Source organism: Tenrec ecaudatus, chromosome 18, assembly GCF_050624435.1.
Source record: "Tenrec ecaudatus isolate mTenEca1 chromosome 18, mTenEca1.hap1, whole genome shotgun sequence".
NCBI lineage: Eukaryota > Metazoa > Chordata > Mammalia > Afrosoricida > Tenrecidae > Tenrec > Tenrec ecaudatus.
The window spans coordinates 9365827-9381569 of NC_134547.1; the positions used below are offsets into that span (position 1 = coordinate 9365827).

General features: G+C 53.8%; 1 protein-coding gene across 1 annotated transcript in view; it reads right to left on the reverse strand.

Moving 5' to 3' along the window:
* The window catches only part of GRIN2D (glutamate ionotropic receptor NMDA type subunit 2D), a 52629-nt gene that overhangs the window by 6874 nt on the left and 30012 nt on the right, over positions 1–15743 (reverse strand). The window contains exons 8-10 of the mRNA XM_075537547.1: positions 14854–14979; positions 14419–14648; positions 10426–10586 (exon numbers count right to left, since the gene is read on the reverse strand). Of these exons, the coding sequence (XP_075393662.1) occupies positions 10426–10586; positions 14419–14648; positions 14854–14979 (517 nt within the window). The remainder of the gene's footprint in view (positions 1–10425; positions 10587–14418; positions 14649–14853; positions 14980–15743) is intronic.

Below are 15743 nucleotides of genomic sequence, written 5' to 3' on the forward strand. Positions count from 1 at the left end.
TGATACAAAGCTCTTTCTTTTTGTTTTGCGGTCCCCGAGGTGTTCATTGGGCAGACGTGGGTGGGGATAGGTCTGTGCCGAGAAGAAGGTGTTGGGTCGCTTGGTGGTGAAGGGTGGGTGGCTTGTGCTGGCGCCCCAGGACTTGACCTCAGCCGGCAGCACTTGCTGGCCCCAATCTCTTCCACCTTCATGATCTGATGGAACCGGCCGGGGCTCAGTGCCGAGCACCCATGTCGTGGTGGCACTGGGTGACGGCGCTTGCCTGGTCAAGTCCCGGTATTCCCAGTACATGTTGTGGTGTGGAAGTCGTAGGGCAGCCAGATGCCAAAGGTCTTCACCCGCAGAGGCGACTTCTCCAACCCCTGCCCGCAGTCCCCAATCACCCCGGAAAACTTCCTCCCCTTCTTCAGCTATGACGCAAAGTTCCAGGCGCGGGACTTGGCTACGGTGTGGTTGGGGGCGAAGATGGGCATGCGGTAGAGTGATGGTGTCCGGCAGCTGGGGGTGGGCAGGCAGCCGCCCCCACCGTGTACTCAGGAAGCGCGTCCAAGGCCTTCATGGCGGTCCTTCCGCGCGGGTCCCGACCCGTGTCTTACACACATAAGAGTGTCTATGAATTTGTATCTCTAGTCCACCCGGACTCACACAGAAGGCTACTGAAGACAAAGTTCTCACCTTGTCTACCTCAATGCATGTCCCTGGTCTTGTTGCTTTAGAAAGCCTGGCTTCACGCTAGCAGAGGAGACAGAGCCCCGGGGACCGTGTCTCTCCCTCCAGCTGGACAGGGGCACCCGTTCATTTTCTGGAGAACCTCCCAGGCAGGCTGACACCTGGACCCCATGACACAGGCAAGGGACTGGCTGCTGCCCCTAGACAGACGGTCATTTCTCTCCAGACTGTTCTTTGAATAGGAAAATGATCGGGGGTGGCAGGTGGCAAAAGGTGAATTTCTCCTCGGAAAGACTTTGGAATTCCTAGACTCAGGAACTCCAAGAGGGGGTGGTGGTAAGGGGCCAGCATCTGGCACCAGATGGAGGAAGGTTTTGAGGGCACCCCATGGCTGTGCTTTGGGCTGTCAAGGACAAGGTTTGGGGTTCAGGCCCACTGGCTGCTCCGCAGGAGAAAGCCGTGGAAACCATCCGTTCAGGGTGCTCCGAGTGGGCATCGGCTCGCCGGACCCCTGGTGGCACAGTGGTTAAGTGCTCAATTGCCCCCAGAAAGGACGGCGGTGCAAACCCGCACCGGCTTCTCCAAGAGAGAACACGGAGGCAGGCGGCTGCCACAAGGATTGCTCCTGTTTGCTGTTAGGTGCTTAGTAGGTGCTCTAAGTTACGTCCAACCCTCCACGACCTACGTACGTACGACAGAATGGACACTGCCCGGTCCTGCGCCATCCTCACCGCAGAGCCCCTGGAAATTGTTAGCCTTGGAAATTGGCTAGAGCAGTCCTGTAGGGTCCCTAGGCACTGGACTGGACTGAACTGGTGACAAGTTTGGTTTGGGGGTTTTATGGAAGGAGAAAGCCTCGTCTTGCTTCCGGCCAGTGGTTTCAAACTGCTGACCTTGAGGTTAGCAGCCCAGTGTTTAACTACGCAGCCACCCGGGCTCCTGTGAGTTTGGGGGGAGGGGTTAAGAGGTAGCTGAGGTCCTGACCCCTGCTACCTTTGAATATGACCTTGTTGGAACACAGGGTGGGATTTGTCGCTGCTGAAGGCGTTATCAGTGAAATTAAGGTGAATAAAGGTGAATAAGGGGGTCCCTTCTGCCGTGGCCCAGTGGTTATGCATTGGGCTGCTAATCACAAGGATGGCAGTTTGAAGCCACCCACTGCTCACTCGCTCATAGGGAGAAAGATGAGGCGTTCTGATCCCATAAAGGGTTATCGTCTCGGGGCAGCTCTACCCTGTCCTGCAGGGTCACTCTGAGACCACTGGACTCGATGGCAGGGAGAATGGCATCTGAGAGTTGTCCTCACATACAAGGAAACAAATCTCAGTAGAGAGATAGAGAGGGGAGGGGTGACAGCCAGGGGGCAATGGAACTATGTAGCAGGTACAGTCCACGGAGCACTTGGGGTTCCCCTCAGAATCTGGGGGAGACCATCAGTAAGGCACAACGATTAGTCTCTGTCTAAATGGAAGAGGCAGATGCACATCCAAAGACACACAGAGACAAGGAGTCCTGTGGACTCACAGCCCGCTCAGACACCCGTCTCAGACCAGAAGAAACTAGATGGTGCCCGGCTACCCATGCAGCTGCTCTGACAGGGATCCCATTAGACAGCCCTGGGTAGAGTGGGAGGAAAATGTGGGAAAGAACCCATGAAAGAGACCAGGCTGATGAATCAAATAGAGACTGCTCAGATTTCTCCAAGACCCTCAGGCCTTACTCACCCCTGAGGTCTGGAAATGAACCCGCCCCCTTGATGAAATCACCAACCTCGTGAAACCCAATGGGCAGCATTTACTCAGAGGCGAGAGTTGAAAGGGTTAGAGGGGGCAGACTGGCCACTGCATCACCATGCTGACTGCTGAATGACCTGCCTCCTTCCCCGCTCCCGGGTCAGAAATCCCTGCTGATGATTGATTCCAGAAGGTACTCTTCCATGCCCGGGATCAGAACGCTGTCATAGCTAACACTGGTCCTGATGTTGGAGCCAGGATCTTACGCTTCTTGTTGCATGCACCAGATGTTGTCATCGATCCTGCACCCTGCAGCGCTCACCTACTCTCACGAACGAACGAACGAACGAATGAGCGAACGAACGAGCTGCTTCCTGCTCGCTCGACAGGAAAGTGTCTGATCGGTGGCTTCTTTCCTAGACAAGTTGGCTATTCCCTCCGCTGGGGACGGCGATCACGGAACGGCTTTTCGATTCTGGCAGCCCAGTTATAAGCGAACAGAGCCTCTTTCTAAAGGGCCGGGACATGACAGTGGCTTTGAACCGGCAACACTGGGAGAGAAGGAAACACTGGGACCACAGGGTGTGGGATAGGGGTGGGGGGGTGCAGTGGATGAGTGCTCTCAGAATGTGTATGACAGCTGAAGGTGAAGTTGCGGCTGCAAACCTTCACCTAATGCACCCTGGAAAGGTTTTAAAAGTCAAAATCCACCCCCCCCCAAGTCAGGAGCCTCCCTTAGAGCCTATGGGGGAGAACGAGCTCCTGCCGACACCCCGATGTCAGGCAGTCAGGGTCTCTGCATCACCAGCGGGGGCCACTTTGTGACAGCCGTGCTGGGGATGGAAACAGCTGGCTTCCAGCCTTCCTTCCTGCTCCGTGCCAAGCTAGTCGCGGCAGAACGTCCCTGGGTGACTGACGCGGTTGCCTAAGTGCTTGGCAACGAACCGAAGCCACCATGTGTCTGCCAGGGCGTCCTGGTGCGGCGGCTTGTGTGCTGCTCGAAGCCACGCCGCTGGCATTTCAAACGGCCAGTGGCGTCCCCCAAAGTGAAAGGGTCTCAGCGGAGCTTCCAGACGCAGGACAGACAAGGAAGAAGGAGCCGGCTGCCCACTTCCAGGGAAGTGGCCTCTGAAGACCCGATGGCAGATCCCGAAGGCCTCACAAAGAGAAGCCGGCCGTTGCCAGACACGTGCCGAGAGGACTGGGCTCCCTCGGGTCGGAAGGCACTAGAAACATGACTGGGGTTGAAAAGGTGCGTTCCAGGGAGCTGACCGTAACGCCGCCGCGGGAGGACCGCCCGTGGAAGAGAGCCTCTGGGCAGTCCCTGGCTGGTGGGGCCTGACCCACATGGGCAGAGACGGCTGCAAACCTCAGTTAATAATCGGCACGTGGAATGGGCTGCAAGAAGGGGCTCTGGGGATGGCGCTCTGGGAAACAGAGAACAGGGCAGAGAGTGTCTGTGGACAAAGCCTAATTAATGAAGGACAGCTAACGAAGGGAGCTGGGAGGCAGACTCTGGGCGGAGGAAGGCCTCATGGAGGTGAGATGGAGAGGAATCCCGGTCTCATTCTCCGAACTAAGTTATGCCCACAACGTCCCCCCATCATAGTGCCAATTTTAAGGGGCTGCTTGCAAACCCATGGTTGCTGCTAAGCCCTTAGAAATTATCTGCCCGCAGGTTGCCTTCCATCAAGAGCATCAGCCTACCCTCCCCCTAAGTACACCCCTTCTGATAAGGCCCACAGACGCCCCCCCCCCCCGGAAGAGCTGAGGGACAAGTCCTAGGGTCAAGCCAGCTCAGAGAGCACCAAGGTTAGGCTCTAGGACCTGCCCACCTTGTTACATCGGTGTGGGCGTCTGGACATGGGTATGGCTGCCCCCAACGACGGCTCACCCCACAGTGCAGGTCACAGCCCGGCAGGCATTCTTAGGGACCCCCTGGGACACAGGAGACCTGCCTGCCCCTGGGGGCTTCAGAGGCTGTAAATCCGTGGTTCTCAACCTGTGGGTCTCGACCCCTTTGGGGGGGGTGTCGAACGACCCTTTCACAGGGGTTGCCCGATTCATCATAGTAAAATGTCAGTGATGAAGTAGTAGGCACAGAAATAATGTGATGGTTGGGGTGGGGGCGGTCACCACCACAGGAGGAACTGTCTGAAAGGGTCCCGGCATGAGGAAGGTGAACAAACACCGCTGTAAATCTTCACGAAGCCTCCTCTTTCTCCCACAGAGCGGGCAGCTGCCGGGTTACCTGTAGCCAGGACATGGCCGGGGTTCCTCCCTTCTAGGGCCACTGGAAAAGCAAACCAAGCTCCCTGCCTTCGATGGGCTTCCGACTCACGGCAGCGCCATGGGCAGGGTGGAACGGCCGTGGGGGTTCCTGAGGCTGGACCACTGTGCGGGAGCAGAAAGCCTCATCTTGCTCCTGTGAGTGGCTGGTGGTTTCAAACTGCTGACCCCAAGTTCAGCGGCCCATCCGGCAACCCACGACGCTACCAGGGCGAGAAGCCCCGACAAAGGTCCTATTTCCATGGGATGGAAAGTCTGGGGGGCTTTGGGGGGAGGGGGTTGGTTCCGACCCATAGCAACTCTGGGTCCAGCAGAACAGAACACCCTGGTTCTGTGCCGTCCTCAAAACGGTGGTTCAATTTGGGCCCATTGTGGCAGTCATGGTGGGGGGGGCCTTCCTCTCTCTCCCTGTTTCTCCGGGGCCTGACCCGTCCAAAGTACGTGAGACAGGAGCCTTCTAAGGAGTAGTCTGGTTGTACTTCTTCCAGGATTGTGTGTGTGTGTGTGTGTGTGTGTGTGTAACAATTCAATCCTCTTGTAAGAAGAGAGAGCCCCAGCCCCAAACCAGGGCCCCCAGGAGATCATCCTTAAACTTTAGACCAAGCCTCTCCCCTGAAGTCTTTCTCAGAACGAAACCAGGGTCACCTGACCACTGAGAACGTCTGCGTTGAGCCGCGTGCCCTGGGAAGGTCCAGCCAAATGGCAGCCAACTGACTACGGCAACTGGAGGGATGCCACGAGATGCAGGTGGTGTCCTCATGGTGCCGCGTGGGGCTGCTAAGTCCCAGGTCACCAGTTCAAAACCACCAGCTGCTCCCAGGGAACAAGACGAGACTTTCTACTCCACAGAGCGGTGTTTCTCCACTTTTCTCACGTCGCGACCCTTTCAGACAGTTCCTCCTGTGGTGGTGGCCCCCCAACCATAATATTATTTTCGTAGCTACTTCATCACTGTCATTTTGCTACTGTGATGAATCGTCATGTCAATATCCGACAGCAGGATGTATTTTCATTGTTACAAATTGAACATAGGGAAAGCAAAGTGATTCCTCACGAAAACAAGATGTCATGATAGATGGTGAAATATTTTTTTTAATGACAAATCAATGAAATGTTTCCTTGAAGCATGGTGTAGCATGGGTAACAGTCTTCATGCCAGGTGTTTGTACGTGGGCGTATCTGCATGTGGTCAGACCCACCTGGAGTCGGATAGAGGAGCGGTGTCTGGATTCCTACCCTGTTTCCCCGAAAGTAAGACACCCCCCAAAATAAGACCCACTTACAGTTTTGCCTCTTGCTGAAATATAAGGGATTCCCCCCGAAAATAAGGGTTTGGGTTGTTACGATGATGTTCCAGAAGATGATGACATGACTGTCACTGAATAAATGAGTATATGTACCATAGATTGTTGTACATGGAAATAATGGTGGTAACAAAAAATTCTTGATACTGTAGGATTCACAGTTGGTCTGGTTATGCTGATTTGTGATGACAACTACTACTGTACCCTATACAGGTAATACATTTCCTTTTTTGTCATTCAACAATAAATGTGTACTATATCCTTCTTCATGGAAAAATAATACATCCCCTGAAAATAAGACCTAGCGCATCTTTGGGAACAAAAATTAATATAAGACACTGTCTTATTTTCAGGGAAACAGGGTAAGACCATGGGAAATAGGTGTTTTCCAATGGTCTTAGGTGACCTCTGTGAAAAGGCTGTTCAACCCCCAAAGGGGTCGAGACCCCCAGGCTGAGAACCACTGCCCTGCAGTTAGTCTCAGAAAGCCCACAGGGCAGCTCGACCCTGCCCGACAGGATCACAGCGAGTGGGCATCAACTCGAGGGCAGTACGCTCCTGTCTGCTTTTGTTTGGGGTCAGGGAGACAGGGAGCCCGCAGGACGGCGGCAAGGAGGACCGGCTCAAGGAGTGGTCCCCAGGGAGCCTCCCAGAACTGGTCTCCAGGTGGTTGTGGACGTAACTGGGGGGTGGTCACCCGCACAGCGTGGGAAAGCTAGAAGGGATGCGAGAAACAAGACAAACATCCAGGCACGTGGAGGAAACGGACGACGCAGGGAGGAGAATATCTTAAAAACCAAAAATCATGTCCATGTGGGGGGGCGGGGGGCGGCGGAGTGAAGACCCAAAGCCCATCTGTGCACACTTGGACATCCCCTCAAAGGGTCACAAGGAAGACATGAGCCAGTGTGGCAGTCCCCTAATCTGGTGTCAATTTGAGGATGAAGAGTGTAGGGGTGGAGTCTAGGCTGTCAATCCAGAGATAGCCAATGAGGCCTCTGTGTGGGCGTGGCCTTCTCCTGAGGATTCTGGGAACTCTGTTACTTCCTCCTTGGAGGCGGATGACACCTCTCTCTCTCTCTCTCTCTCTCTCTGCCACTCTCTGGGAGACATTGCAGAAGACAAAACCACATGGATGCAACCAGAACTCTGAAGCCGGAGAAGCCTCAGAGAGACCCCTGCCAACGCTGAGATGCTCACAACGCCACTGGACCCAAAGACTTTCTACCCACTGGCCTGTGATCATCCTGCATTTGGCTTCATTGGGTGTGTTTGGGAGTCTGAAGAGGACTTTATAGATTGATATCAGACAGATGGGCTAATATAGGACTTACGGCCTTGGACTGGACTGGGTTGGGATGTTTTCTCCATGTTCAATTGCTCTTGTATATAAACCTCTTCCTTATATACATATGAGTGTTTATGAATTTTTTTCTCTAGTGTACCCAGACTAAGACAGCCAGTCAGGGTGCATTATAACACGGATGAAACATACAACTTTCCTCTAGTTCTTTAATGCATCCTACCCCCCCGAATATCATGATCCCAATCAACCTTACAAATCCAGATAGACCAGAACATGTACATTGGTACAGAGAGGAGCTTGCAACACAGGGAAACCAGGGCAGGCAAACCCCTCAGGTCCAAAAAATGAGAGTAGAGATACCAGGAGGGGAAAGGGAAGGTGGGAGGAGAAAGGGGGAACCGATCACAATGATCTACACATAACCCTGTCCCAGGGAGACGGACAACAGAAAAGTGGGTGAAGGGAGACAGTGGTTGGTATAGACATGGGGGGAATTTATAAATTATCAAGGAATCCTGAGGGATGGAGGGTGGGGTGGGGAGGGGGGAAATGAGGAGCTGATACCAAGGGCTCAAATAAAAAGAAAATGTTTTGGGAATGCTAATGGCAACGAATGTACAAATGTGCTGGACACAATGGGTGGACGTATGGGTGGTGATAAGAGCTGCATGAGCCCCCAATAAAATGATTACCCCCAAAAAGCCCCAAACCAATTATCACTGATATTGTCACAGAAATTGGACACACTATTGTGGCTCTGGAACATGAATGGGAATACTAAAAATAGATAGATTCAGACAGACACACACACACACAAAGGGTTCTTAGAAATTATAAATACACCAGCTGAGGCTCTTCATAGAGGGGGTGGAAGACGAAAGGGAAGCCATCTCGCCGGAGCAGAGAGCGCGGTGATAAAGAGATGGAAATGACAGAGAGATGGATTACCCCTCCCCCCACCCTGGAAGCCCTAGATCCAATCAAGACTTGCGGTGAAAAGAAAAGGCAGGGCAGCTGAGGGGAGGGGAGGGGCCAGCCCCAAAGGAGAGAAGTCAAGAAAATGTCCGCTGGAAGGGGTGCGGAGAGCCCAAGGCAGCCCTGAAGGGAAATCAGTTCAGTGTGCGTGGCTGATCCGAATCCCCTACAAACACACTCGCCGCTGCCCAGTCCCTTTGGGACTCACAGCGACCTCATGGGAGAAAGTAGAACTGCCCCTGTGGGTTCCCGAAAATAGGACTCTTCGTGGGCAGTCCACAGGCCCACCTTTGTCCCGAGGTACAGCTAGCTGATGGGCTCAAACCACTGGTCAGCGTGTGGCCCAATGAAACATCCGGGGCACAGCGATGGCTGGTCATTCAAAACTCAGACCCGGCCGTCCAGCTGATTCCGAGTCGGAGACCCGGCAGGACAGAGTGGAAGCGCCTTGGTGGGCTTCCAAAGACTTGTGAACGGAAAGTCGAAAATCTCATCTTTTTCCGAGGGAGCGGAGGGCGGTTTCGAACTGCTGACCGTGGTCAGCAGTCCCAAAGGAACTCACCGTGCCACCGGGGCTCCGGGGAATACATGGCAAGGGTCGGCTCATGGAGGCCACTGAAGCTTAGGTATCAGATGGCTCTCAACTTCAACACGGTGACACTGGCAGTAAGAAGATGATGTACAAACCTTTACAAGCCTTCTTGATACTTGAGCTGTTGAATTGTGTGAGTTGCGCATTATATGCCAAAATAATGTAAAGAAGACGGAAGATGACATGCCTTCAAAATTCGACATGATCAAAGTAAAGTGCTTCGGACATGTTACCAGGGGACCAGTCACTCCCTGGAGAAGGACATCGCGCGTGGTAAAGCAGAGGGGCAGCAGAAGTGAGGGAGACCCTCAGGGAGATGGGTGGAACCAGTGGGGATGGCGGGGATGATGCAGGATTGGGCGGTGGGCCCATCTGTTGGTGGGGGTTGTCCTTGGGGTGGGAATTGACTGCACAGCACCTCACAATAGACGCTAAGCTACCCAAGGGCAGGAATTCCTGTCTGTTCACTTTACTGCTTGGCACAGAGCAGAACCAAAAATGGAAAAACCAAACCCAGTGCGATCAAGTGGACTCTCCTAGAGGCCAGAGTAGAATGATTCCCATTGTGTTTTCAAGTCTGTCGATATTTTTTTCCCAATCATTTTATTGGGGGCTCATGCATCTCTTATCACAATCTCTACATACATCCATGTGTCAAGCACATGTGTACATTCCTTACCCTCATCATTCTTAAAACATTTGCTGTCCACGTAAGCCCCTGACATCAGCTCCTCCTTTTCCCCCCCTACCTCCCCCGAAGTCTGTCTATCTTTATGGTGGCCGACTGCCCCGTTCTCTCCCATGGAGCAGCTGGTGGTTCATACCCGGGCTTAACCACTGCACCACCAGGCTCCTCGCACAAAGTACTTCTACTCTGCCCTACAGGGTCACCATGAGTCGGAATTGACTTGATGTGAGTGATGTAAGCTTTTTGAGGATCTTGGGGTGACGTGTGAGAGACTGATCCCAACTTCCTGCTGATGATTTGGGAAGCGGATGTCACAAAGCCATAGTCCAGCGATTGATCCCGATGTCCGATGTCTCCACAAACCTAACCCTCACAGCAGCAGGCAGGACCGTGAGCCTGGCACCGTTCGGCCCACCTTGGGGGGAGCGGGGATTAACGATTCACCTTCACAACCACCCATAAGGGTGGACCGTATGGTCATACCCACATTCTCCAGAGGAGGAAACGGAGTCTCGGAGCGATGGGGTCACTTGATCATGGTCGGTCGTATAAACCCAGAGGGAGATCTGAACCCTGGCAGTTTGGACACGAAACTTTCTGGGTGTGACTAGAGACATCAGGCGTCACGGTGCCCCTGCTCCTGGGACGGGGAGCCCACTTCTGCTTTCTTTGACCTGGGAGCTGGCCCACCCTGGGGTGACCTCAGAGGCTCCGCTGAGCCCCTCCGCCTGACCCTCCGTGTCCCGCCCTTGCCCAGGTGGCGCGCCTAGCCTTTGCAGACCCCGCCTTGCCCGGTCCTGCACCCCGCACCTGGGCCTGTAAGGGCCCCCCTCCCTCCCCATGTCCCGCCGCGCGGAGCCTGCACTGACCCGGCCTTGAGCTGCGTCAGCGCCTCCTCCACACGCGGCTGGTTGTAACGCACCATGTAGTTGTGCATGTCCGGGTAGTTGCTGCGGATGTTCTTCTCAGTGGACCCGTTGGGCACCGTGCCAAACTTCAGGGGCGGGTACTGCTCCTGGGGCCGCTGGAACTGGGGCAGAAGGAGGTGTTACGGGGCGGCCCTTCGGGCGGGGACATCCCGACCCCACCACTATCCAGCACCACCGAACGGAGCCCACCGTCCAGACGCCTGTCCTGGCGATGCCCCCTGGCAGGAAACACTTTTCAGCACCGCACCCAGCGCGCGCATCTAGAGATGCGCTATAAGGTGGCGCCGGCAGGTGTGCAGGGCGGTTCAGACCCACCGGCAGCGGCTTGGTGGGAGCTGTCTGCTCCCGTGATGATGGACAGCCCTGGACAGCCTCAGAAACTCTCTCTGAGTGGGGAGCGATTCGATGGTAGTGGGTCGGGTTCGGTTTGGGGCCAGTGAGGGTTGGTTCTGTTCAATACAGGGTCGCCCGCGGCCCCTGGCATGTGAGCCCTGTCCACTTAACCAGTGGGCAGAGAGCTGATTCTCACACATGGCGACCACGGGCATTTCCAGATAGAACTTGCTCCCGAAGGCTTTGCAAGGGTTAAGGGTTGCCTGGAAGGAGCCTGGTGCCCTCCAATGGTGTGCCATTGGTTGCTGGCTAATAGGTTGGCTGTTCGAACCCACTCAGGAGCTCCATGGGAAAGGACAGCCAATCTGCTTCCATAAAAATTACAGCCAGGGACAAATGTACCAATGTGCTTGACACACAATGGATGGATGGATGGATGGATGGATGGTGATAAGAATTGTACAAGCTCCCAATAAAATGATTTTTTAAAAAACAATTGCAGCCAGGGGGACAGGATACAGCGATCCATGTAAGATAAAAAAAATAATTTATTATTTATCAAGGGATCATGAGGGTTGAGGGCGGGCAGGGAGGAAAAAAGAGGAGCTGATCCCAAAGACCCAATAGAAAGTAAAGGTTTTTTTAAAAAAGGAAAGTAAATGCTTTGAAAATGATGATGGCAACAAATGTACAAATGTTCCTGACACAATGGATGGATGGATTTATTGCGATAAGAGCTGCATGAGCTCCCATTGAAATGATTTTTAAAAAGAGAGAAAGTCAATGCGTAGAAAATAATGATGTCAACAGATGTGCAAATCTGCTCGATCCCATGGATGTAGGGATTGTGGTAAGAGCTGGAAGAGCCCCCAATAAAATGATCTTTTAATAAAAATGTTTTAAAAAGAGACAGTGAAAAAAGAAATTGCAGCCGGGAGAGCCACACACAGGGAGCCCCCAAGAGACGGAGCCAACCACCCACCAAGGTTCGCCTATAAAAACTCAAACCCACACTCATGGGCCATGAAGTTGGTTCTGACTCTTGACAGGAGTAGAAAGCCCTATCTTTCTCCCGCAGGGCAGCTCGTGGCTTTGAACCGCTGACCTTGCAGTTGGCACCCCAACGCATCACCTGCTACGACACCAGGGCTCTTTCAAGGTACAGAGGAGAGAGCTTCATACAGTTCGTGGGGAAATCCCTGGATCCTTTCTATTCCCCTGTCCCCACACGCTTTTCCATCTAGAAGGAGCCCCTGGTGGGGTAGTGGTTTCGGAAATGGATTACTGGGTCTTTCTTCCAAGCCTCTCCTGGGGGATCCGAACCGCCAGCCTGTCTGTTAGCCGTGAGTGCTTCCTTGTCTGCATCGCCAAGCAGATGGTACACACATATGCGAAGCCACATGAAACCCAAACTCACGGCCGTCAGGTTGATTCCGACTCACAGCGACCCTGCAGGGCAGAGTCGAACCTTGGGATGTCCGAGGCTGTAAAATCTTGAAGAGCTCAAAAGAGCCTCCTCTTTCCTTTGTGAGGAGGCTGAAGCGTTCGAACTGCTGACCTTGTGACACATAACTCACCACCCCACCAACCACCAAGTCCCTGCCATCCAGTCAGATTCGCAGGGACCCTCATAGCTTACAAGGAAACTGCCCCCGGTGGGTTTCCGAGACTGTAGCTCCATGGGACTAGAGAGCCTCATCTTTTTCCCGCAGAGCGGTTGGTGGTTTCAAACTACCTACCTGTGGTTAACAGCCAATTGTAGAACCCAGTACACCGCAAGAGTCCCTTATATATGAGAAGGCATCACAAAGTGGGTGGAAAAATGGAATAGACAGATAAGGGACTTTTTTCCCAGGAGCTTTTTGAAGCTCCCTGGTATTTGGCATTAGACAATCCATAGGGGCTGATTGTCTTGGTCAGAAAGGACGCTGACTGCAGAGTTGAACTTCTCAAGGGTCCTGGAGACCCCCCCCCTCTATGGATGTGCCAGGCATCAACCCTTAACTTGCTGGTTTGCGGGAGGTCCCGGGTGGGAGGCGGGGCAGGGCTGGTGGTGAAAAGGGCTATCGACCAGTTGGTGCTAATAAATTCTCTCTCCAACCAGCAGGCACAGCCGTACTGGCGTGTGCTGGCTCGTTGCCACGCATGCCAACGACTAAAACGAAAGTCTCCTAAGACAATAACTCACCCTGATTATGTAAGACACAGTGGGCATATTTTACATTCGAGTTGCTTCCGTTCCATTAAAAACAGAAATGGTGGTTGCCTCCTGCCGCGGAATCAATTTCTCGATCCACTCATCCCCCACAACAGCCAGCTACGGGCTTCAGTGTCAACTGCCTGGTCTGCAGGACACTCGTCCCCGGAACAAACCGTGACCCACCCGCAAGGTGAGGGTGAGCCCCGAGAGCCACTGGATGGGATGCTTTTGTGTCCCTTGAGTCTAAGGCATTTTGGAAGATTGGGGCTTGAGTTAGGTAAGTCTGGGCTTAAACCTTTTTCTTTCGCTAGTGGTTTATTTCTATTGGGTTTTACAAACCCGCTGGTCTCCAGGGGCTTGATCGGCAATGCCAAAAACTAGCCCTTCATCGCAAGGGGAGAGAAGTCCTGGCTTGGATTGCAGGCTTAACCACCCCCCCATATCTTACCCATGATCCTCTGCTTCTCCACCTTGCCAATGAGGTAGACAAGTGTGCCAGGATCACAGGCATTTGAGGATCCTGGAGAACTCAACGCACCCCAAGGGGAGACCTTGTGTCATTGCGCTTTGCTTTCTGGGGCTTGGAAGACCGTGGGGTGTTTTGTTTCTTTTTCTAAATTGAAGGTGTGTGGCAGCCCGGCCTCCAGGCGGTCCATCCGTGGGCACCATCTTCCCACCAACCTGTGTTCACTTCCTCTCTCTGGGTCCCATCTCGGTCATGCTCACATTTCAAACCTTTCCGTAGGGCACCATGTCCCAGCGGAGCGTCTACAGTGCACATCACCGTGATAGGCGCTGGGAATCCACACGGAGCCCTGGTGGCCTAGTGGTTACACAGTGGGCTGTGAACCATGAGGTCGGCAGTTTGAAACCACCGGCCAGTGTGGGAGGATGAATGGTGCTTTTTATACTCCCTTAAAGATGTACAGCCTTGGGCTCTCACAGGGCAGCTCTCTAAGCTGTCCTGCAGGGTCACTATGAGTTGGCACCAACGCCACGGCAGTGACTGTGGTTTGTGGGTGGGGGGATCCACAGATTCGTGGGACTCGCTTCACGGTGGTCTGGAACGGAACCTGTAGGGCCTCCTTGGTCACCCTGTCTCCCACGTAGACCCTGGAACACTCCCGAGACTCGCAATATTCCCATTGCCCATTCTGAAATGTACTCTCTCTGCTTCCAGAACATTCCATTTGACCATTTCCCGGAACTTCCCGGAAGATGTTCCCCCTCTGACGTCCCATGTACCTTCTGACGTCATCCCTCTCTCTGCACCCTCAGGCCACCCCACTCACTTTGGGGTCACAAGCCCAGACACAGTGTCCACACCCTGAGGCCACCCACTCACCTTGGGGTCACTTAGCCCAGACACGGTGTCTACACCCCCACAGCACCCCACTCACCTTGCGGTCACTGAGCCCAGACACGGTGTCCACGTACTCCTCCTGGATCATGAAGGCAGCCAGGTTGGCTGTGTAGCTGGCTAGGAAGATGACGGCAAAAAAGGCCCACACCAGGACCATGATTTTGCTGGTGGTCCCCCGGGGGTTCTCCACGGGCACTGAGTTATTGAACACCAGGGCCCAGAGCAGCCAGATGGATTTCCCAATGGTGAAGGTCGAGCCACCAGGACCTGCAAAGGGGAGCCAGGAGGGGGAAATGGACCCCCAATTCCTTTTCCTCAGTGAGGATGGAGAAAGAACTCCATGTCCCAGTAGACCTTGGTGCCTCTCCGCCCCCTAACTCTTGAGGATATAGCAATGCCCCGGGGCCTCTTGGGAAATGTAGTTTCAGTCGTGGTCTGGGCCCACGGAGGTAGGGTAAAGGGAAGGACTCACGCTTGCCCGTGGCCAGGCTGCGGTTGTAGCCGACGGGGCTGAGGTACTCGAAGATGAAGACGGTGACGGCGACCACTGTGAGGCACATGACGAACATCATCACCCACACGGCAGGGCTGTAGGGCTCTGAGGGCAAAGCGGGGAGGTTACTGGCACGTTGGTCTCAGTAGTTCTAAACCCCCTGTTGCTCTGTGGGAGAAAGATGAGACTTTCTACTCCCGTAAAGAGTCCGTCTTGGGAGCCATTCGCCCCTGTCCGATGGGATCATGACAAACCAGAATTCACTTGATGGGAGTAGTTTTTTGTTTTTATTTGTTGGTATCGAGGGGATCGTCTTTCTCAAGGATAGAGAGCTCCACAACTTCTGTACTTTCAGCCACCGACAGCATGCTGTGTGCCGTCTGTCATCCTGTCGAGGCTGAGTCATGGAGACCCCACAGAACAGGGCAGAACTGCCCTTCAGGGTTCCCGAGGCAGGATGCCTGGGTGGCATCATGGGTCATGCGCTGGGCTACCAATCACAAGCTTGGAGGTTCAAGCCTGCCAACTGCTCTGTAGGTGAAAGATGAGGCTGTCTGTTCTTTAAGGAAGCAGATCCCTTAAAAAATAAAATTCTTAAAAAATAAAATTCTTGCACACTACAAAACACACAGCATTCCTCTAGTTCTGTAATGCTCCTGCCAGTCCTACCTAGCAAACCCAGCTAGACCGGAGCATGTACACTGAGAGAGATAAGCGCTCTCAACAGGCAGAATCCTGGGCAGAGAAGCCCCACAGAAACAGCAATGGGAATAGCGATACCATGAGTGTAGGGGGAAGGGGAGGGGAGAAGGGGGGAGAAAGGGGAACCAATTGCAAGGATCAAGGTCTAATCCCCACCCCCACCCCCG